General features: G+C 38.3%; 1 protein-coding gene and 1 pseudogene across 1 annotated transcript; one reads left to right on the forward strand and one right to left on the reverse strand.

The window, feature by feature from the left end:
- The first annotated feature begins 626 nt into the window (after positions 1–626).
- DUSP11 (dual specificity phosphatase 11) lies at positions 627–20,144 on the forward strand. The gene is made up of 9 exons (XM_059942690.1): positions 627–866; positions 2,272–2,347; positions 3,328–3,459; positions 6,739–6,862; positions 10,183–10,243; positions 16,679–16,725; positions 17,337–17,412; positions 17,641–17,823; positions 19,658–20,144. The coding sequence occupies exons 1-9, from the start codon at positions 766–768 to the stop codon at positions 19,851–19,853; spliced, it is 996 nt and encodes a 331-aa protein (XP_059798673.1). The 5' UTR covers positions 627–765; the 3' UTR covers positions 19,854–20,144.
- Positions 12,923–13,740, reverse strand: LOC132376923 (RING finger protein 11-like; annotated as a pseudogene).
- Positions 20,145–20,216: the final 72 nt, after the last annotated feature.

A 20,216-nucleotide genomic window follows, 5' to 3' on the forward strand; every position in this document is an offset into this window, starting at 1 on the left:
TGATTAGGCAGATTAGACTGATTGAAAATCTTTCACTATTTTAAGTTTGCATTTCTTTCATTCCAGAAATTCTATGTCTAGAAATTTATATATAGCTATATACGTGTATAAAGATGTTCACATTGCAGCCTATCTGTAACAGAGGACAAAAACAAAAAACAAACAAAAAACCCCCAAACTGAAAACAAGTAAAAGTGCACCAGTATTGGACTGGTCATGTAAATTATGTAATGTTACGCAGCTATTAAAGAGCATAGAATGGATGTACGCAAAAACTGACTGGGAAAATCACTATCCAAGACAGATTGTAGACTATGTATATGGTATGCTGCTCTTATATAAAATACAGGATATCCACTACGTACAAATACTTCCATAGAAGATACAACAAGTGTGAATGTAAGCACTTGGGAAATATCTGAAAGAACCGCACAAGAAACTGGGAGAGTGGGACAACTTTCCACGTCCCGTATCATTGGAATTCTGAAGGTTACACCCACGAACTAATGGACCTCTGCTACCACCCTCCGGCTAAGGAGGGAATTGCAGCCATCAGAGTCCTCTTTACTAATCAAGCGTCCCAGTCGGCCGGCGTGACGACGTCATCTCGACGGGCGGTGGCGCGTGCGCAGTAGAAGGAGGTCCGCGATCTGCGTGGGCTTGTGTCTAGGCGCCTGTGGTTCGGGGCCTTGTGCTGGCACCGGGGGCGCCGTGTTGGCGACTTTGGCACTCTTGGTGTTGGGTGGGCGGCATCTTGGGGGTCACATGAGCCAGTGGCATCATGCCCACGGGCGCTGGGGTCAGGGTCGCGGCTTTTCCGGACGTTCGTCGGCCAAGAGGAAGGGCGGAAACCACATCCCGGAAAGGTAATAGGCCTTGGCCCCTGGGAGTTGCCGGTGGAGCTCAGAGCCCCTGGGCCTGGGCTTCGTCTCTTGTGCTGTCTCCTGTCAGTGTTCCCCCGCGCGCTGGCCCGTCCGCGCTGTGCCAGGGGGTATTATTGGTCGTCTCGCGGCTCAGTTCACAGTAGCTGAAAGGGACAGTGTGTGATGTTCTGATTTCTCCCCATCGTTTTAAAAGGGAGGCTCTGGCCATTGCTCCTCGGGTAAAATGCAGAGGGACTGCTTTTTAACATGGGACTGTCAGTGTTGGGGACACTCCTTAATTACCAGAATGGAATCCCCTTCAGTTCCTCAAGCTGTGTTGTTTTGACACAGAAAATGTAATAGGCACTGGAACTAAGTTTGAGTGAAAAACCGCACCCGTCCCACCGAATTTTCCATCGAAACAGTTGATTTGTGTTGTCTCTAGGAATTCTAAAGGGTGTACTGTTGCTTCCTAACCGGTGTCATTTGAGAGATCTACCTCTGTACGTTCAAATGATTAATTTTGAGACTTTGCTTATATGTGCAGTAAACCCTTTAATTCCCTAAGACCTTCCTTTCCTCCATCTCATACCCCATTAAGCCCGCTTCAGTTTATCTCCTGAATTTCTTTGGAATCTGTCAGCTCTTCCTCAACATCCTAATACTGAACTTGCCTGTCTGTTGCGGTTAGGTCCTAACTAGTGTCAATATATCTTGTTTCCTTCCAATCCATTCTTCACACAAGAAACCTTCAAAGCAAGTTGGAACATTGCTCATAAACATCGCTCACAAACATTGTTTTGAGAATAGAAAACGCACTGTTGGCCTTTAAGACTCTGCGTGGTCTAGAATCCTCTCTGCTTCTCTAGCCCCATCTTGTGCCACTTGTGCCCTCACTTTCTATGCTTCAGATACACTGAATTAACCTTAGTTCTCACTCATCTGACAGAAGTCAGTTCAGATATTATTTTTCACTGTGATTCCTAGCATTAAGGAATTTGATTATCAGGTTTTGTATGAGGACTAAAACTAAACTGGGAATTGGAAGAATTGAGTTTCAACTGTTTCAGTCAACACGCATGTATTAATGATACCTAAGTATTGAACACCAGGCTAGGTTTCATGAGGGATACAGAAGTTCTGGCCATCTCTGGTTTTGGATATCCCTTATTTGTTGAGACCTTTGCATTGTTTGGTTGCCTTTTGTCTGTTTTCAAGATGGGAAAACAGGAACAAGGGAAGTATAGGTTATTACTAGGTGGGGTTGAACAAGTGGAGCAGCAAACTGCAAAGCAGAAAGAAGGGGGACCTACTATAGAGGGATATGATTTCCATTTTCAAGGCGCCTGCATCCTATGCAGGGAGACAGCCTAACATAAAATGTGCCTAACAAAAAATATATTAATAGGTGGAAAGACTATCTCCCAGTTGGACAGCGGATGCCTGGGACTCGTTTCATTGCTTTCAAAGTTCCTTTAAAAAAGGTAAGCAAAAGTTAATACTGTATTCTTCCAGAAATCTGAATTCACCATATAGAGCCCTGGCTCTCAACCCCGTCGTACTCCATTTTTCCTTTTTATAGCAAATACTTTTTAATACCTCCTTTACTATCCAGAAATGGAATTCACAGATAAATACAACCTACTTTTGTACTTAATTTAAAAAAAAAAACAATGTAATGCCCTAACTATAAATAAAAAATAAAGTAATTTAAAAGAAAGTAATATGTGTTTCAATATGTAAATGTGTGGGGATGACTATACTAGAAATAAAGAAATAGTCAGTTACTTGTACCATGAATGCAATAAACTATGAACTTTGATTGGTAAGGATGTGTCAGTGTTGGTTCATGAATTCTCACAAATGAAGCACACTGGTATGGCATGTTGATAGTGGGGAAGGCTGTGTGGGATGAAGGAGAGAGGGTATAAGTGGGAACTGTGTACTTTTTGCTCAGTTTTGCTGTGAATCTAAACCTGCTCTAAAACTAGTCTACTAATTTAAAAAAAAAGTGTGTTGCTGGCACTTGAATAACCAAACAGATCAATGGAACAGAGTACATAAATAAGCCAAATACATAAAAGAATATTTAGCAGTGAAAGGCATCCTTCATATATGTAGATATTCAATAAGTATTTATTTATGTTTCTGTTTACAGGCACTCTGCTTGGAGCTGGCAATACAGTGGTAGGCAAAATTGATGTGGTCCCTGCCTTCTGGGAGTTTACAGTCTGGTTAGGAGACCAACATGAAATAAACAAACATAGAAATAAATATATAGAAGTGAGCTTGTTTTCTTCCGTCTAATCTCTCTGGAAGAAAGGATTGGAATATCGCTTGTAAATTCCAGAGGAGGAAACTTTCCTTTGAATCTCATATGTTAGCATCACAGGGTTTGAATAATTGGATAATATAAAAAAGGATTTTAAACACATGTTCTTTCTTGTTTTATTCTTTCTGACAGAGTTTTGAAAAGAATCTTGCTCCAGAAGAATGTTTTTCCCCCTTGGATCTTTTTAACAAAATCCAAGAACAGAATGAAGAACTTGGGCTGATTATTGACTTAACATATACTCGCCGCTATTATAAGCCAGAGGTAAATGGAACCCGTAATTGAAAATGACCTTCTTTCTGATACTGTAATAATTCATAGTAATTCAATAGTTATCATCTTATGCTAAGGTGAATCCTGGCCTTCTTTCATGGGTTCAAAAAGGGAAGCTAGTGGTTTCCTTAAATACACATTTCTAATTGCTGTTTCAAAATGAGATTAAAGATATGAATTGAACTATAGTATTTGGCAGTAGGCTCTAGATATGCTTAAGAAATTCTGTAAGCTTCCACGTTCTATATTTTGAAAATGAAGTAAACTTTTAGTAAGAATAGTAGTAGCCTAAAAGGAAAGAAAGGTATGTCCATTATGTCTTTAGCACTTATTTTAAGCAGTTGCCTGAACATGTTTAAGCATCACGGTAAAAGACAATTGTTCTCTAAGTTTTATGCTTTCTTTGCCTAATACCTTCTGATATAATACAGAAACCCATATATTCTCTTGGCCCATGTAGGACATACCAGTGCAAAAGAATTATCCTTCTTCTGACCTGTTCCATGGCCTTGGGAGACAGTAACACCTAATGTTTGTTAATATTTGTATAGCAGTTTGCCATTTAGAAAGTTCTTTCATATCCATTGACTTAATCCTCACAACAGTCCTTTGCTGTTGAAGTGGAAGTAGTACTGATATCTCCTACTGAGTGCTTACTCTGCACTAAGCTCAGAGGATAGACAACTATAATTACTAATTTTACAGATGATGAAACTGACTCTCGGAAAAGGAAGAATTGAAATTTCAACTCAGTTATTCCTCTTTTTTTTTATTGTGGTAAAATATACATAAATAATATTTATTTTAACCATTTATAAATATGCAGTTCAGTGGCATTAAATACAGTCACAGTGTTGTGTAACCATCACCACTGTGTATAACCAAAACTTTTTCATCATCCTCAACAGAAACTCTGTAACCATCAAACAGTAACAACCCCATTTTCCCTCCCACCAGCCCTTAGTAACCTCTATTCTATTTTCTGTCTCTGAATTTGCCTATTCTAGGTACCTCGTGTAAGTGGAATCTATAATATTTGTCCTTCTATGTCTGGCTTATTTCACTAAACATAGTGTTTTCAAGGTTCATCCATGTTATAGCATGTAACAAAATGCCATTCCTTTTTTGGCTTAATAAATCCCACTGTGTGTATATACCATATTTTGTTATTCATCGGTTGATTGACACTTGGGTTGTTTCCACCTTGTAGCTATTGTGAATCATGCTGCTATGATCATTGGTGTACAAATATTTGTTCAAATCCCTGCTTTCAGTTCTTTTAGATGTGCAGTGTAGGTAGTAGCAGAGTTGTTGGATCATATGGTAGCTCTACGTTTAACCTTTGAGAAACTGCCAAACTGTTTTCTACAACGTCGTCTTGTTTTTAAAGAATTATCACAAATTTTAAACATATACAAAAGTATACAAAATACTGTGAGTGTTCCTTGTATACCCATGAACTCATCAAGCTTTAATATTAACCAACTGATGGCTGTCATGTTTTATCTATACCCCCACCTGTTTCACCCTATTCCATATTATCTTGAAGCAGCGCCAAAACAACATGTAATTACACCTATACATTTTTGGTATGTATATTTAAAATATAGGACTTTTATTCCTTAATATCATTTTTTAATATTAAATACCCAGTGAGTGCTCAAATTTGCAGTTGTCTCCTAAATGTCATAAAAAATTGCTTTTAAGAATTTTGAGGGCTTCCCTGGTGGCGCAGTGGTTGAGAATCTGCCTGCCAATGCAGGGGACACGGGTTCGAGCCCTGGTCTGGGAGGATCCCACATGCCGCGGAGCAACTAGGCCCGTGAGCCACAACTACTGAGCCTGCGTGTCTGGAGCCTGTGCCCCGCAACAAGAGAGGCCGCGACAGTGAAAACCCCACACACCGCGATGAAGCGTGGCCCCCACTTGCCGCAACTAGAGAAAGCCCTCACACAGAAACAAAGACCCAACACAGCCATAAATAAATAAATAAATAAAATTTAAAAAAAAAAAAGAATTTTGAATTAGATCCAAATAAGGTCCACCCTTTGCCATTGATTGTTAGGTCTCTGAAGTCTTATTATAGGTTCTCCCTCCATGTCTCTCTCGCTTTTTTTTTCCTCCTTGAAATTTATTTTTAAAGAAACCAGGTAATTTGTCCCATCTAGATTTTGATGATTACATTCCATGTGTTGTTAACATATTCTTCAATCCTTTTATTTCCTCTAAATTGGTAGTTGATCAGAATGAAGCTTGCATGTTTTGTTTTGGCAAGACAGTTACCTAGGTGATGATGTGTTCTTCCATGGAGACATATAATTGTCTCTTTCTGTGATATTAGCAGTCACTGATGATTCATACCTACATCCATTAATGCAGTTGAGGCTTCAAAAAATGGTGAATTCTGTTGTTCTTTTTTCACTTATTAGCTGGGTATATTTCTATCAGGAGAAGGTTCCCGTCATCAACTATTTGGTTGCCCAGTTGTAGAGGCATGATTCTCTTCTTTTATTTAACAGTTTTCAAAATAATGAGTTGATTCACAAATATCCTCCAGTGGTGACCAATTTTTTAAAATTTATTTATTCATATCACCGTGGACTCCGTTACAGTTATTATTCTAACTGAGGCCCTATCTTTGGCCAGTTGGAGCTTCTCAGTGACTCCTGAGTCCTTTTGACATGACATCAGTTGTTTCTAGACTTTTTCAGTGGTCAGAGCTAGGAAATATGTGTGTTTGTTTTTAATATAAAATATGTCATAGGTTCATACTGCTACTTTCCATTTAAATTCAGAACTACAGAACTTTCACTTATCCTTTTCTGTCTTCTATTGATAGTCTACTTTCTCCCACCCCAAGAATACCAGTTCTCAACAATGCCTGAAATTTGCTCTGTTTCCTAATTCGAATCCAAGTTCTTCTGACTCTATTCTACTATTCTACTTAAATTACGGGTGCTTTATGGCCCTTGAAATGTCAGATAGAACATAAATGTAGGTAGAACTGTTTATATCATTTTGAGTTACATGTGCATTCATTTACATGGATTTGCTTTTCCTTTTGCATGCCTAGTAACTGTCCATTCTGCAGTTTTAATGAAAATCAAGTGATACTGGTTAAAGCAGCTTTGGAAAAAATGGCTCTTATCAGAATGACTGACATACTAAGTTTAATGTACTCTCTTGGTTTATATTCTGCCTTCTCTAATTAATTTTTTATTATTTCCCTACAAATGAAATAATACATATTTTCATGGTTTTGCCTTATAGGACTTACCAGAAACTATTCGTTATTTAAAAATTTGTACAATTGGGCATCAGGTGCCAGATGATGACACTATTTTTAAATTCCAATGTGCTGTTAATGGGTTTTTGAAAGAAAATAAAGATAATGGTGAGTTGTTTTTCTTTTTTTTTTTTCCTTTCCCTGAAGTTTGGTATGCATTTTGAGTGGGGTTGGGGATTTTTAACATTTTTAATAGCTCTGACATTAGGTCTGTTGTGTTTGATAAGATTAAGGTGGAAATGTCAGATGGTGCTAATAGAGTATGGTGTTTTTCCTGTTTATGGTCACAAACAATTTAGTTTAGTTTGGAAAGTGATTTTTGTGAGAAATAGGAACTGAACTAGCTTACTTATCTCTTTTTGAAAAATTTGAATGGAAAATACATAAAAAAATTAAAATGTTCTTTTGTCCTATTTATTGGTTGAGGGGTGGAAGAAAGGTTAAGACTCTCAGGTTCTTAGTGTATATAAAAGAGAAAACAAAAAGCAAAGGTTCGAAGTGAGACAGATCCCTGGAAGCCAAACAAAACAGAGTGGACCAGAAGAGTGGCTTCCTCATCATATGTGTTTAAGATATTTTTGCTGCTTTTACACTTTGGGTACAAGTGAGGAAGAACACTACCACCTCTTCTTCTTCTCTTCAGACAGGAAGAACTTAAAAGGCTGGTGTTTTCTTGTTTCCGCTCTAAGATCTACTCTGTTGATAGTAGGTCTTAATAGCGTCTGAATTTTAAGGATCCACTTGCCTTTTTCTAGCATCTAACTATCAGAAGGAACATGGTATTTGCCATGTTTTAAGACTGAGGAATCTTTTGTCTTTGGAACACCACTGACCCACATGAGAAAGTGGTCATTTTGTCCTCTCTCTAAATTTAGCCTGAGGAGTGTGCACTTTATTAAATAAATCTAACAGTAAATATTCCGTGTATATATAAAATGCTGCACATCTATACATAAAACAGGGAGTAAGGGAGAAGGAATAGAGATGGAGGTGGGAAGATAGAGGATAGGAGGTGAGAGAGAGAGGGAGAGACTGGAATTTTAAGACAAATTTTCATTCTATATCCTGGTCGCTTAATGCAGGTAACTAGCTCTTAAATATCTTAAGCCCTCTTCACAGATCTTCCCTGTACTTTAGCTTTAAAACTTGAGAGGCTTGGCCTTGCCTGTGATAACCAGGGTGTCTACAAAGGAGGCAAATTATCTGATTTGTGTAAACTGTAGTCACAGAAATGTTACCACTTAAGGTGTTAGAGTGAAGCTGCCGGCCTCCTCACTTCCTCCAGGCTTCTTTGTGTGTGTTCTGTCTGTTCCACGTGGGCTAGAAGATCCTTACAAGTGCATGAGAACACGTGTGTAAACCTTGATTGTTCACATGTTATACCAAGTGTAGTCCATTGCATATGCTGACTCCTCTGTGGGTCTTCTGCATGCAGTGGGCTAACTTCACCATGCTCTCTGCCATTGCAGTCTCAGGACCTTAGTTATGATCCTTTGGTGGCTTCCTCTGCTATAAGCCCCTCCCACAGGTGCCAGGCTCACTGATAATGAGGAGGAGACTATACTATCCACTCCCTAGAATTGGTAGAGACTCAGAAAATAAATTGTTTTAGTAAACACCGAGAGGCTTATAGGTTTGTTGTTAGGGCACGGGGATACAGAGATGACTAGAAGTCTTTGTTCAGTAGCAACTTACAGTTATCTAGGAAGATACATGTAGTGACTATAAGTGGGTTAATTATAATAAAAGAATCAAGTGCAGCAGGAATATAGAGGAGAAATTGAGGAAGGCCTGACTGAGGAGACAGCATTTGAGCTGGGCTTGGGGGAAGAGGATTTTGCCGGAATGAGGAAAGGACAGCCCAGGTATTGGGAACAGGTACAAAAGGCACAGGGCTTGAACTTGTGCTCTGGAGGGGCAGCCTCTGGTGTGACTAGAGGGTAGTGTGAAAGGGCAAAGAATTCATACATTCATTTTCAGCAAATATTTGTATAACACCTTCTAAGTTGAAGGCACTGTTCTAGGAAGTAGGAACAGAATAAAGTTCTTGCCCTTACGTACTTTACATTCTAGTGGGGGAGAGAGATAAAGAAACAAGTACATATATGGAGTGTCAAGTGGTGGTAAATGCTTTGGAGAATAACAAAACAAGATGAAGAGGTGAGGGAATGTGGTAGGTGATCAGGGAAGTCCCCTCTATTAAGATTTCGATTGAGCAGAGCCTTGAAGTGAGAAACAAGCCATTGGATATCTGGAAGAGTGGAGATGGGGTGGGAGGGTGTGTTCTGAAGCAGAAGGAATAGTAGGTGCAAAGTCCCTGAGGCACGACTGTGCTTGGCATGTTTGAGGAATAGAAAGGAGACCAATGTGGCTGGACAGGGGAAAGTGAGTGAGGGCAGGGCAGTAGAGAATGGGATAGGGAGGCTCGCAGGGGAAAGGAGGGAGGTGGATGATGTAGGTCCTTGTATGTCATAGTTTGAACTTCTAATTCAGTTGGAGAGACAGACTGATATTTGTTTATAAAGCGTTCTCAATGCTATGCTGAAAACTTGGGCTTTATTCTGTGCTAAGTGAAGATTTTTAAGCAACAGAGCAATCCAGCCAAGTTTATATTTTAGAGAGATAACATCTTCCATGTGGAGGATCAGTTGAAATAGAAGAGATTGTTAGAATTGTAGGGCGGTAGTAATCCAGGCAGGAGATGATGAATGCCAGACACCACCTAGTCACAGACATACCTTTTGCAGAGATCAGCTACATGTTGTTTTTTATTTACTTTGTCATATAATTTTTTTTAAGTGCTGGACCACGAAATACTGTGGCATAGTTGGAAAAATCTGAGACTCGATTCTAGTCTTTTTTCTGTTTGCCTGCTCTGCAGCTTCGGCTTACGTCTCAAGCCTTACTTTTTCATTGTGAAATAAGAACGGTGCTACTTAACCCGAGAACTCCACAGGCACATAGACCCGTGGCGTGTGAGGAGCAGTGAAGGAGAGAAGGAATGGAAGTGCTTTGGGGGACCCCAAGAGCCCTTCAGAAACCGCTTGTTCTTTTTAATATTGAGCATTAAAAGTGAAGGCATTCCATTTGTTTCTCTCAAAAACAAATTCTATTCTTCTGATGGCCTGTTTTTTTTCCCACTCCCTTTTTCTATAGTCAGATCAGTTCCTGATGGGCATTCTCCAGTCCACACTATTGCATCTGATTGGAGGCTATGCAAAATTTCCCAGAGACAATGAATTTTGACTTTATAGTAGTTCATTCTTTATAGTACTTTCCTGCAAAAACACTCTTTTCTTCAGAGTTTTTCCTTTTCAGGATAATGGTAGTGTTGTGGTAACTAATGAAGGCTACTCTTCAGAAAATTGTATAACTTGTTTTTAGTGTATCTACTTCACTTACTTAATTCCGTATTCCCTGTTTTATAGACAGACTTATTGGTGTCCACTGTACCCATGGTTTAAACAGGACTGGCTACCTCATCTGCAGGTGAGTTGCCAACCCCAAGAGGCAGACCTTGTTTAAATTGTTCTGTTTACAATAGTAATGTAAGCTAATGTAAGCTGAATGCAAAAAATGCAGTCAGAGAAATGTATGAAGTGGAAGGCAATTTTGCCCCCTACTCAGATGTTACCACCAGTAATAATTTAGCACATATTTTTTCAGACGTAAAAAATGCAGATATAAGCATATACAATGGTCCCTTGGTATCTGCAGGGGGATTGGTTTTAGGACTCCCCATGGATCCGAAAATCCTCGGATGCTCAAGTCCCGTATGTAAAATGGTGTAGTACAGTCGGGCTTCCATATCTGCAGGTTATGGAACCGTTGGATATACAGAACTGACTGTACCTGTGATTTAATGGTATAGTGTTTTAGACATTCTGGTTTATAATTTAATATATGGAGGACATCTTCGTCTGACAATATTTGGAGACCTCATTCTTATTTATTTATTATTCTCTTTTTCTGTCAAATTTGCTTTATGTAGTTGGATATAAATTAATGAACCAAAACTTAAGCAAGATACATGTAACAATGTAATAGAACCTGATACTCTAATTCTTTCAGTTTTTCTCAAACTCATCATGGGGCTCGTAAGAAAATTAACCAACATGGTTACTACTACAGTTGAATGTCAAATCTTTAAGTGCTTATGACATACTAAATACTTGTATAATGCACTTATGAAGAACCCTTCAAGAGACTTGTGTATGTAGAAAAAAGTGTTAAGAGTCAAATATTCAACTTAATATAAAATAATAAGAAACACTTCTGATTTGTTAGGTTGAGATTGCTTCTCCTTTTACTAATGAGTGATTTTTTTAGCTGTAATATCACTGAGCTGAACAAATATGTCACCTTGGAGTACGTAAGGAAAAATAAACACATGCTAAATGGGTAAAACATTACAACTACACCTTTACTAGACCATCTCTACTTCTAACACTTCAGAAGCTTAGAGATTCAGAGTGTTCTTACATTAATTGCAAGAAAAATATAAAGGAGAAATTCCTTCTTTTTTGAGATCACAGCTGTGAAGTCGTGATTATACAAATTCTGCATTTGTGTGCAAAACATGAAACACATTTCTCTTAGTTCTCCCTGCTTAGAATTGTCAGTCAACTAGCAGGACTTTCCTTCCAAGAAACAGAGACCGAGATGTGTTTTATATAACTTCAATAACCTCAGCACTACAATAAGAAGACATGCAGTATCCTTTTGCCGTGGTTCAAGACAACAGGGAAGGAGGTCACAGGAAAGAAGAAATCAAAATTGTTACAACTGAGAAACTTTTCTCAGTGTAACCATGGTGCCACTTTCATTTTTACATAAGCATGGTGGCATAATTCAAGCTCAATAAATCAGAATTCTTAATATTTAATATTTAAAATTTACCTTGACTTTTAATTATCACCATGTTAACAACCAAAATAATTCGATGAAACTCATAAGAAAGGGTAATGTTAAACCCCACTTTACTAGAGTTAGTTTCTGGACACATTAACTCATTTTTTTTATAGAAGAGGGACAGTGAATCTCAGTTGGCTTACAAGCTAGGAGATCACTTTGAATTCTGCATTTCTTAACTGCAAACAGATATAGCACTTGTAACAGGTTATAACTGGTTTTCAACTGGTTTTCAAGCACAGAGCCAGCCCCAACAGTAATAGTACACTATTGAAAAAGACCTAAGGCAATGAATTCCATTTCCAGTGGAAAAAAAGAATCATATGGTCTTGGACAAACAAATCTGATGGTTTACTTAACAGTCACTTAGTAGTTCTTCCTTGCTCATAAAACTTTATGACTTTTTTGAGGAGTGAAGCATTCAGCTTGAGTGGATAAATCCTTGTTAGGCTAAGACAATCATTATCATATCCCTCTTTGCCATGAATTGACTTATGAATGGTCATATCAGTCTGTTTTGGCAAATGAGTAATTAGGGGAAGGCTGTTATTGTGCTTATGAGAATGATATTTTTCTCTGAAAAAAGATAAATATGCATTAGGAAAATGACCATTTGGGCTCTTTTTCTGCTTCCTCCTTGTTTTGTGAGAATATGATACTTAGTTTTACAGCAGCCATCTTGTGACCCTGAGATGATCATATGCCAATAATGACAAATGGTAGATTAGAAAGAACCAGCAAAGACAGAAAACAGCAACATCAATAGTAACAACAATCACAGCAAAAGAACAATGGGACCTTAACTTGTGGAGTTCCTATAAAGTAAAAAATAAATGCTCTATATTTATTCTAAAAAGTAAAGAACTATGCAAACCAGCTTAAAACTCCTTTTTTTGTGCCAGTGTTATAAAATGTAGCTTTTAATAAAACCTTGACCCAAATGCCAGCAACTTCAGAAAAGAATTTGGGTAGGGGGAAGAAGAAAGTTATCTCACTTAGGAAAAACAACCACTATCTTTATCCTAATCTTCGACACACAATTTAAACGTATATAGCTGCTGTAACACTTTACACAATTCCTATGTAGTAGAGCAATAATAAGATCTAAATACAATTATATTTTTAAACACTGGGTGAAGGCTTTACATAAAAATACCATCCTACCATCCTACTTTTCCCCCTAAATTTCTAAAATATCACATGCTTTTCCCCAACATCTGCAGCCATTCAGGAATCTTTAGGAAAGTTTCATGCATGATCTTAATTCCTAATCCCTGGCTCTTTGGGCTCAATGACAAAAGATCAAAACCACCAAAAATGATGGTTCACTTGAAGTCAGGTGAGAGACAGTGGTTCAGTTAGTCTCGTAGGACAAAAGCAGTGCTGCATCAACTGTCTCCATGCAGGAGGGGCACGTGAAGGATCTCATCAGCCAGTCATCTGTATAGCCCAGGTGATCTGCATACACAGCAGAAATCAAATTGGGTTCTCATAAACAAAGTCCATCATACAGATCACACACTCCCGGATCTTTTTTTTTAATATTTGTTTTATTTTATTTATTCATTTATTTATTTGGTTGTGCTGGGTCTTAGTTGCAGCTGGTGGGCTCCTTCGTTGTGGCATGCAAACTCTTAGTTGCGGCATGCATGTGGGATCTAGTTCCCTGACCAGGGAACGAACCCGGGCCCCCTGCATTGGGAGTGCAGAGTCTTTAGCCACTGCACCAGCAGGGAAGTCCCCCGGATCCTTTTTTCTGATCCATTTCTTCCAGGGTCATAAACTCCTTCAGGCTGATGCTGTATGAGGCCTATTCTTTGAGCTATCCTAATTTGCTCCTCTCGGCTGAGTTGCTAGGCGAGTCTGGCTAGGTGTTGGATGAGAGACCAAAACTGGAACTTGATCCAGATATGGCAGCAGCAGCTCCTGATCCAGCTCCATCCCCTTGCCAAAGCTAGCCCAGTCGGCCTGAGACTTGTGAGGCAGGGAGATGTCATCCGAAATGGGGGACTTAAGGCAGTTCCCCATCTTCCGGGGCTTGAGTGTGTGATCTGTGTGCTGCTTTGACAGTCTTCCAACCTCATTCTTTTTAAAAAAAAATTAATTAAGGTTTATTTATTTTTGAATTTTTAAAATTTATTTATTTTTTATACAGCAGGTTCTTATTAGTTATCTGTTTTATACATATTAGTGTATATATGTCAGTCCCAATCTCCCAATTCATCTCACGACCACTGACCCCCGCCCTGCCCCGCTTTCCCCCCTTGATGTCCATACGTTTGTTCTCTACATCTGTGTCTCTATTTCTGCCTTGCAAACCGGTTCTTCTGTACCACTTTTCTAGATTCCACATATATGCATTTATATACAATATTTGTTTTTCTCTTTCTGACTTACTTCACTCTGTATGACAGTCTCTAGGTCCATCCACGTCTCTACAAATGACCCAAGTTCGTTCTTTTTTATCGCTGAGTAATATTCCATTGTATATACGTACCACATCTTCTTTGTCCATTCATCTGTCGATGGGCATTTAGGTTGCTTCCATGACCTAGCTATTGTGAATAGTGCTGCAGTGAACATTGGGGTGCATATGTCTTTTTGAATTATGGTTTTCTCTGGGTATATGGCCAGTAGTGGGATTGCTGGGTCATATGGTAATTCTAGTTTTAGTTTTTAAGGAACCTCCATACTGTTCTCCATAGTGGCTGTATCAGTTTACATTCCCACCAGCAGTGCAAGAGGGTTCCCTTTCCTCACACCCTCTCCAGCATTTGCTGTTTATAGATTTTCTGATGATGCCCATTCTAACCGGTGTGAGGTGATACCTCATTGTAGTTTTGATTTGCATTTCTTTAATAATTAGTGATATTGAGTAGATTTTCATGTGCTTCTTGGCCATCTGTATGTCTTCTTTGGAGAAATGTCTATATAGGTCTTCTGCCCATTTTTTTTTTTTAATTTACCATTTTTTAAAAAAATTATTAGCACCTTTAATTATTATTTATTTATTTATTTTTGGGGCTGTGTTGGGTCTTCGTTTCTGTGCGAGGGCTTCCTCTAGCTGCGGCAAGCGGGGCCATTCCTCATCGCGGTGCGCGGACCTCTCACTATCGTGGCCTCTCTTGTTGCGGAGCACAGGCTCCAGACGTGCAGGCTCAGTAGTTGTGGCTTACGGGCCTAGTTGCTCTGCGGCATGTGGGATCTTCCCAGACCAGGGCTCGAACCCATGTCCCCTGCATTAGCAGGCAGACTCTCAACCACTGCGCCACCAGGGAAGCCCTTCTGCCCATTTTTTGATTGGGTTGTTTGTTTTTTTTAATAGTGAGCTGCATGACTTATTTATATATTTTGGAGATTAATCCTTTGTCTGTTGATTCTTTTGCAAATATTTTCTCCCATTCTGAGGGTTGTGTTTTCGTCTTGCTTATAGTTTCCTTTGCTGTGCAAAAGCATTTAAGTTTCATTAGGTCCCGTTTGTTTTTGTTTTTTTTTTTAAGGCTGCATTGTTCCTTTGCTTACTGATGAACATATAAAAGTCAGAAGTTTTTGATATTATAAAACGTCAAAGTAATGAACATTCCTGTGTGAACATCTTTGAATATATATGCTTTGTCTCAGTTAACTTCACTCAGAATAGGACTTCTGCATCAAGGAGTTTATGCCCTTATGCTTTTTGTGGGTGTTGCTACACTGTACCAATGTATGGTTGTTCATGCAGGAAATACTTATTGAGCATCTGTTATGTTTAAGCACTGTGCTGGGTGCTAGCAAAAAGACTTGTGAAATTTTGTGAGTAAAGAGACTTGACCTGCCCTTTGTGAATTCTAGCAGTCCAGAGAGGGAATAGATGAATATTCAAGAATCATACTCTGCATGTAGAATTACAACTCTGACAGGTGCCAAGGAGAGGGACATGGTACCATGAGAGCATATTTTAGGGAGGATTTGATCTCATCATGGAGATTAGAGAAGGTTTATTTAGGGATGTTTCAGCTGATATCTGAAGGATGAGTAGGTATTAACCAGATAGGGACGTTGGGGAGAGATTTCTGAGCATAAGGAATAGCAAAAGACCCTGGAAGAGGAAAGCATATGCTGTGTTGGAGGAACTGGCCAGGAAGGTGGGGCTGTTGGGGGAGCATGTCATTATAATGGAGCTGCAGGTGTGGGTAGGAGCTCGATCGTGCAGGCTTATGTTTAAGGTTTCAGACTTGAAGAGTAATAGAAAACCACTGAACTTTTTTTGTTGAAGGTGAGTGTGTGGAACATACCCAATTGCATTTTCAACCTATCGTTTTGCTACCGAGTGGAGAATACACTGCAGGGAGAAAGAGTGGAAGCGAGGAAACAAGTTAGGAGACTTGTGTAGAAATTGGGCATAATGGTGGCTTGGACCAGGGTATGGTGGTCATTTTGGTGGAAAGATGTGGACAGATTCTGGAGGTATGTAGGCAGTATCATTGTTAGCACTGGTGGTGGGTTGAGGATGAGGGTGAGGGAGAAATAGCTGTCAGTGATGGTGATTCCTAAGTTTCTGGCTCCTATGGTTGGTTAGATAGGGTTTTTTAGATATGATGTTAATATTTGTCCTAATTTGTCTTTTGTTATTTGTTGGTTCTTGATGAATACTCTTGTCATATTAAGTCTCCTGTTTTTAGTGTACAAAGCATTTTGACCGAAACTGACCGTTGTATGTTATCAGATAACTTTTTAACATCTGCCAGTTTGGTCCTGTATTTTATTCTCTTTCATTTATTAATTAAATTGTTGTATTAATGTAAATAATTATATTAATAGATTTTCTAAAGTTGCGTTATCCTTGCATCGTTGGAATAAAGCCTTTCTGTAGTCATGGTATATATCATTCTTTAATAATTATTGATTAGATGTGCTGATATTTTCTTAGGATTTTTATATCTATATTTGTAAAGCGAAATTGGACCTTTTTTGCAAAAACTTGATTTTCTTTTCTTTTTATTTACAAATGACTCGAATTTTGTTGTTTTGTAGATATTTGATTGATGTAGAAGGCATGTGGCCAGATGATGCAATTGAATGTAAGTATAAGGGTTGTCACTACTTTTCCCTTGTTATAAAATTTGAAGGTAGAAGTGTAGGGGAATTTCTTAAATATTGGAAAAGTTTGTAATTCATTTGTTCTGACATAAGATAACCTTTTACCAAAAGTTTATAAAGGTATGTATCTGGAAATAGCGAGATATAACAGCCTGAATAATTAGTCAGTGGATTTCAGCATTTTTTTTTTCTTTTTTAAATTTATTTAATTAATTAAGTTATTTTTGGCTGCGTTGGGTCTTCGTTGCTGCGTGTGGGCTTTCTCTAGTTGCGGCGAGCGGGGGCTACTCTTTGTTGCGGTATGCGGGCCTCTCATTGCGGTGGCTTCTCGTTGCGGAGCACAGGCTCTAGGCATGCAGGCTTCAGTAGTTGTGGCACGTGGGCCTCAGTAGTTGTGGCGCATGGGCTTAGTTGCTCTGCAGCATGTGGGATCTTCCCGGACCAGGGCTCGAACCCCTGTCCCCTGCATTGGCAGGCGGATTGTTAACCACTGTGCCACCAGGGAAGTCCCTGGATTTCAGCTTTGATCTGCTTTCTCTGGGAAAGATTTGCTTTCTGTACAGTTATTTCTAACAGTTCATCCGCTCCTCAGTATTCAATAGGAGCCGTGGACATTGCTTAGAAAGACAAAACTACATTGAAGACCTTCGGAATGGTCCCATCAGAAAGTAAGTTGCATTTTATATGTGATATTTGTGGTTAGGAAGATCTATTTTTATATCATTTAAGTTGCACATATCCCTTCTTCATGTAGCTTGTTTACTTGCTCGAGGAAACCTAAACAGATAGGAATGGGGGGAGGATGGAATTGTTATTTTCACGGGCCAAAATATAGTCAATAAATTGGCTACTGAATTTGCAGACCAGTAATATTTTGTGGAAACATTCTGTTTGAGGAATCGGGATTCCAGTGTATCCAGAACAAGTGGTTTTGAAGACTCAGTGCATATGATGGAAACAGTTCACACAGCTAATAAGTCTGTTAACCAAGGACCTAAGTATAACCTACATCCAACCCCAGGTTACCCAACATCTCGGCGTTTCCATACCCAGACCCAAGATTTTCAGCAATCAGAAAGGTATCTCTGCTTTCCCTTTTTCTAGAATTGAAATAGAAATTAATATTATATATTAGTGCAAACACATTATAATGTGAAGAATTGGTGTTTTCTTGCTGATCAGTGTCAACCAGGAGGTATTGTTTGTTCCATATTTTGCATTTAGGGCTGGAAAATCAAGTATAGGAGGGGGAATAGGTGATTTTTCAGAGGCAGTTGGGAAGAGGACTTAGGAATTTTCATTGATTCTTAAACTTAGTTTAAGCCAATAATTTGATGTGAGTGTCAGAAAGGATCTTACATTCTTAGGCTGCATTAATAGTGGTATAGTTTTCAGAATAAAGAAGGTTGCTTTATTTAAAGAGTAAATACAAATTATAGGGAAAATGGTAAAATTCCAGTAGAGAAACTTGCAGAGGGGTTGAACACATAAATCACAAACATACTTTTACTCGGGAAACAGGAAAAACCTCAGTACAATTAAAACAACAACAGTTTTTGCTGTTATGCTATTAATTTAGCAAGTTTTTGACAAGGTAGTCCAGTGTATTGATTGTCAGCTGGACCTGGGTTTGCATCCTGGCTCTGCTGTTCACCCTGTATGTGATGTTGAGTAAGATCTCTAAATTTCTATTTTCTTATCAGTTAGATGGAAATTTTAACAATATTATAAATAAAATTTTAATAACATATACCTTGGGATTGTTGTTGATTATTACATGAGTTAATAAAGTACTTTAGCACATTGTAAACTTTCAGTTTTCAAAAAGATGTTTTGGCATTTTTAGCAGATGTAAACATTTCAAAAAGGTGTTGCTTGTCTTGCCAGGGGCACTGAAAAATGGTATAGCCCTTTTGAAACATAACTGTAATAGCCATAAAAATGTTCATACCTGGTAATTCCACCATGAGGTTACAGAAATACTTAAAAATATGGAAAAACGTACATGCATTTAATCATTCAGCACATTTCTCAAACTCCCTACTATGTATCAGACTCTGGACTAGGTGCTTAGGATACAGTTGTATATGTTCTGGGATGTTAATCCCAGCATTATTTACAGTAGTGGAAAAATTGGTAGCAGCTTGCATTTCTAACGATGAAGAATAGCTAAGTAAATTATTATATCCATACTATGATATTTTATAAAGCCATTGAAAGTGATAGCTTACTTATGATAAGTGAAAATAATAGGTTATGATTCAGCAGTCAAAAACAGATGCTAGGGGGAAAAAGACCAAAAGTAAATATTAACCAGTTTACTTAGATTAAGTGGGATTGAGGGGTTTTGGGGGGTGTTTACTTTTCTCAGATTTCCAAATTTTCTTTTGTATGATTATATTAGAATTTACTGATGTTGCTTTTGAAACAGTTTAATTTTCCAAATTTGCTGCATGTGCCATGGTTAGAATTTCTACATTTTATAATTAATTCATATATGTATTTACTTATAAAGTGAAAGTAGGTTCCTGGTTTTCAAAAATAAATAGCTTATTCTGTTTCATGTCAACCCTGCCACACTTGGAGAGAATGTATCTGATTAGAATAGTATGGGCATTTATCTCTATAGGGAAAGGTGGAAAGGCTTCTGGGAACCTACAGTGTGCCAAGGCATTGTGGTGGGTAATTGAAGTATATCATCTTAATTTACCTTCAAAACAATCCATGAAGATGGAAGGTATTATTAGCTCTATTTTATAAAGAACTACGAAATCCAAAGATTAAGCAATTTTATCTGCTAAAATCACACAGGTAGAAAACAGTAGAACCAGAGTATCTATGTATAATTTTATAAAGCTTATTATATATATTTATTAAAACTAATAATGGTGTATTACTTTTGTTTTGTTTAAGAAAATTTTCACAGAATCAGAACATTTACCAGAGAGGCCGTATTCCTCCTCCTGGTCCCCACGGAGAGGACTGTTTACAAAGGAGGTACTCTTGGAATGTAAAGCCAAATGCCAGTCAAGCAGCGCAGAACAGAAGGTGGTATCCTGGCAGTTACTACAGACTACCCTATCCGACCTATTATAGATGGACCAAGTGACACAAGCCTACCCTGGCAATCTATCTGGAGACAGAACAGGACTGAAGACAGAGTGACTTTTTATAACATCAGGTCAAATGAGGTTTATAATCTATTTTAGTGCTCCCTTATGTGTTCGAGCTTAAGGAAAAATTATATTGATACTTAGCTCCGCTGATAAATTTGCAGTATTTACAACAGTGAAGGAAATAATCTGTCATTCCAGTCTTAAATTTTTTTAAAGGAGGATGATATTTTAGAACTGATAAAAAGTAATAAAGAACATCCCTTGTAAATTATTTTTAAAAATTCTATCTTCCTTTTCTGGTGTATTTCCTTCTGACTAGACTTGTAATGTTTGTCTGTGTGTGCAGAAAATTTTTA

The sequence above is a fragment of the Balaenoptera ricei genome, chromosome 13 (genome assembly GCF_028023285.1).
Source record: "Balaenoptera ricei isolate mBalRic1 chromosome 13, mBalRic1.hap2, whole genome shotgun sequence".
Taxonomy (NCBI): domain Eukaryota; kingdom Metazoa; phylum Chordata; class Mammalia; order Artiodactyla; family Balaenopteridae; genus Balaenoptera; species Balaenoptera ricei.

Coding starts and splice junctions, on each gene's coding strand:
- DUSP11 (XM_059942690.1), top strand. CDS start 766: ATGAGCCAGTGGCATCATGCCCACGGGCGCTGGGGTCAGGGTCGCGGC. Junction 6,863..10,182: donor GAAAGAAAATAAAGATAATG/GTGAGTTGTTTT, acceptor CCTGTTTTATAG/ACAGACTTATTGGTGTCCAC. Junction 16,726..17,336: donor GCCAGATGATGCAATTGAAT/GTAAGTATAAGG, acceptor TCCGCTCCTCAG/TATTCAATAGGAGCCGTGGA.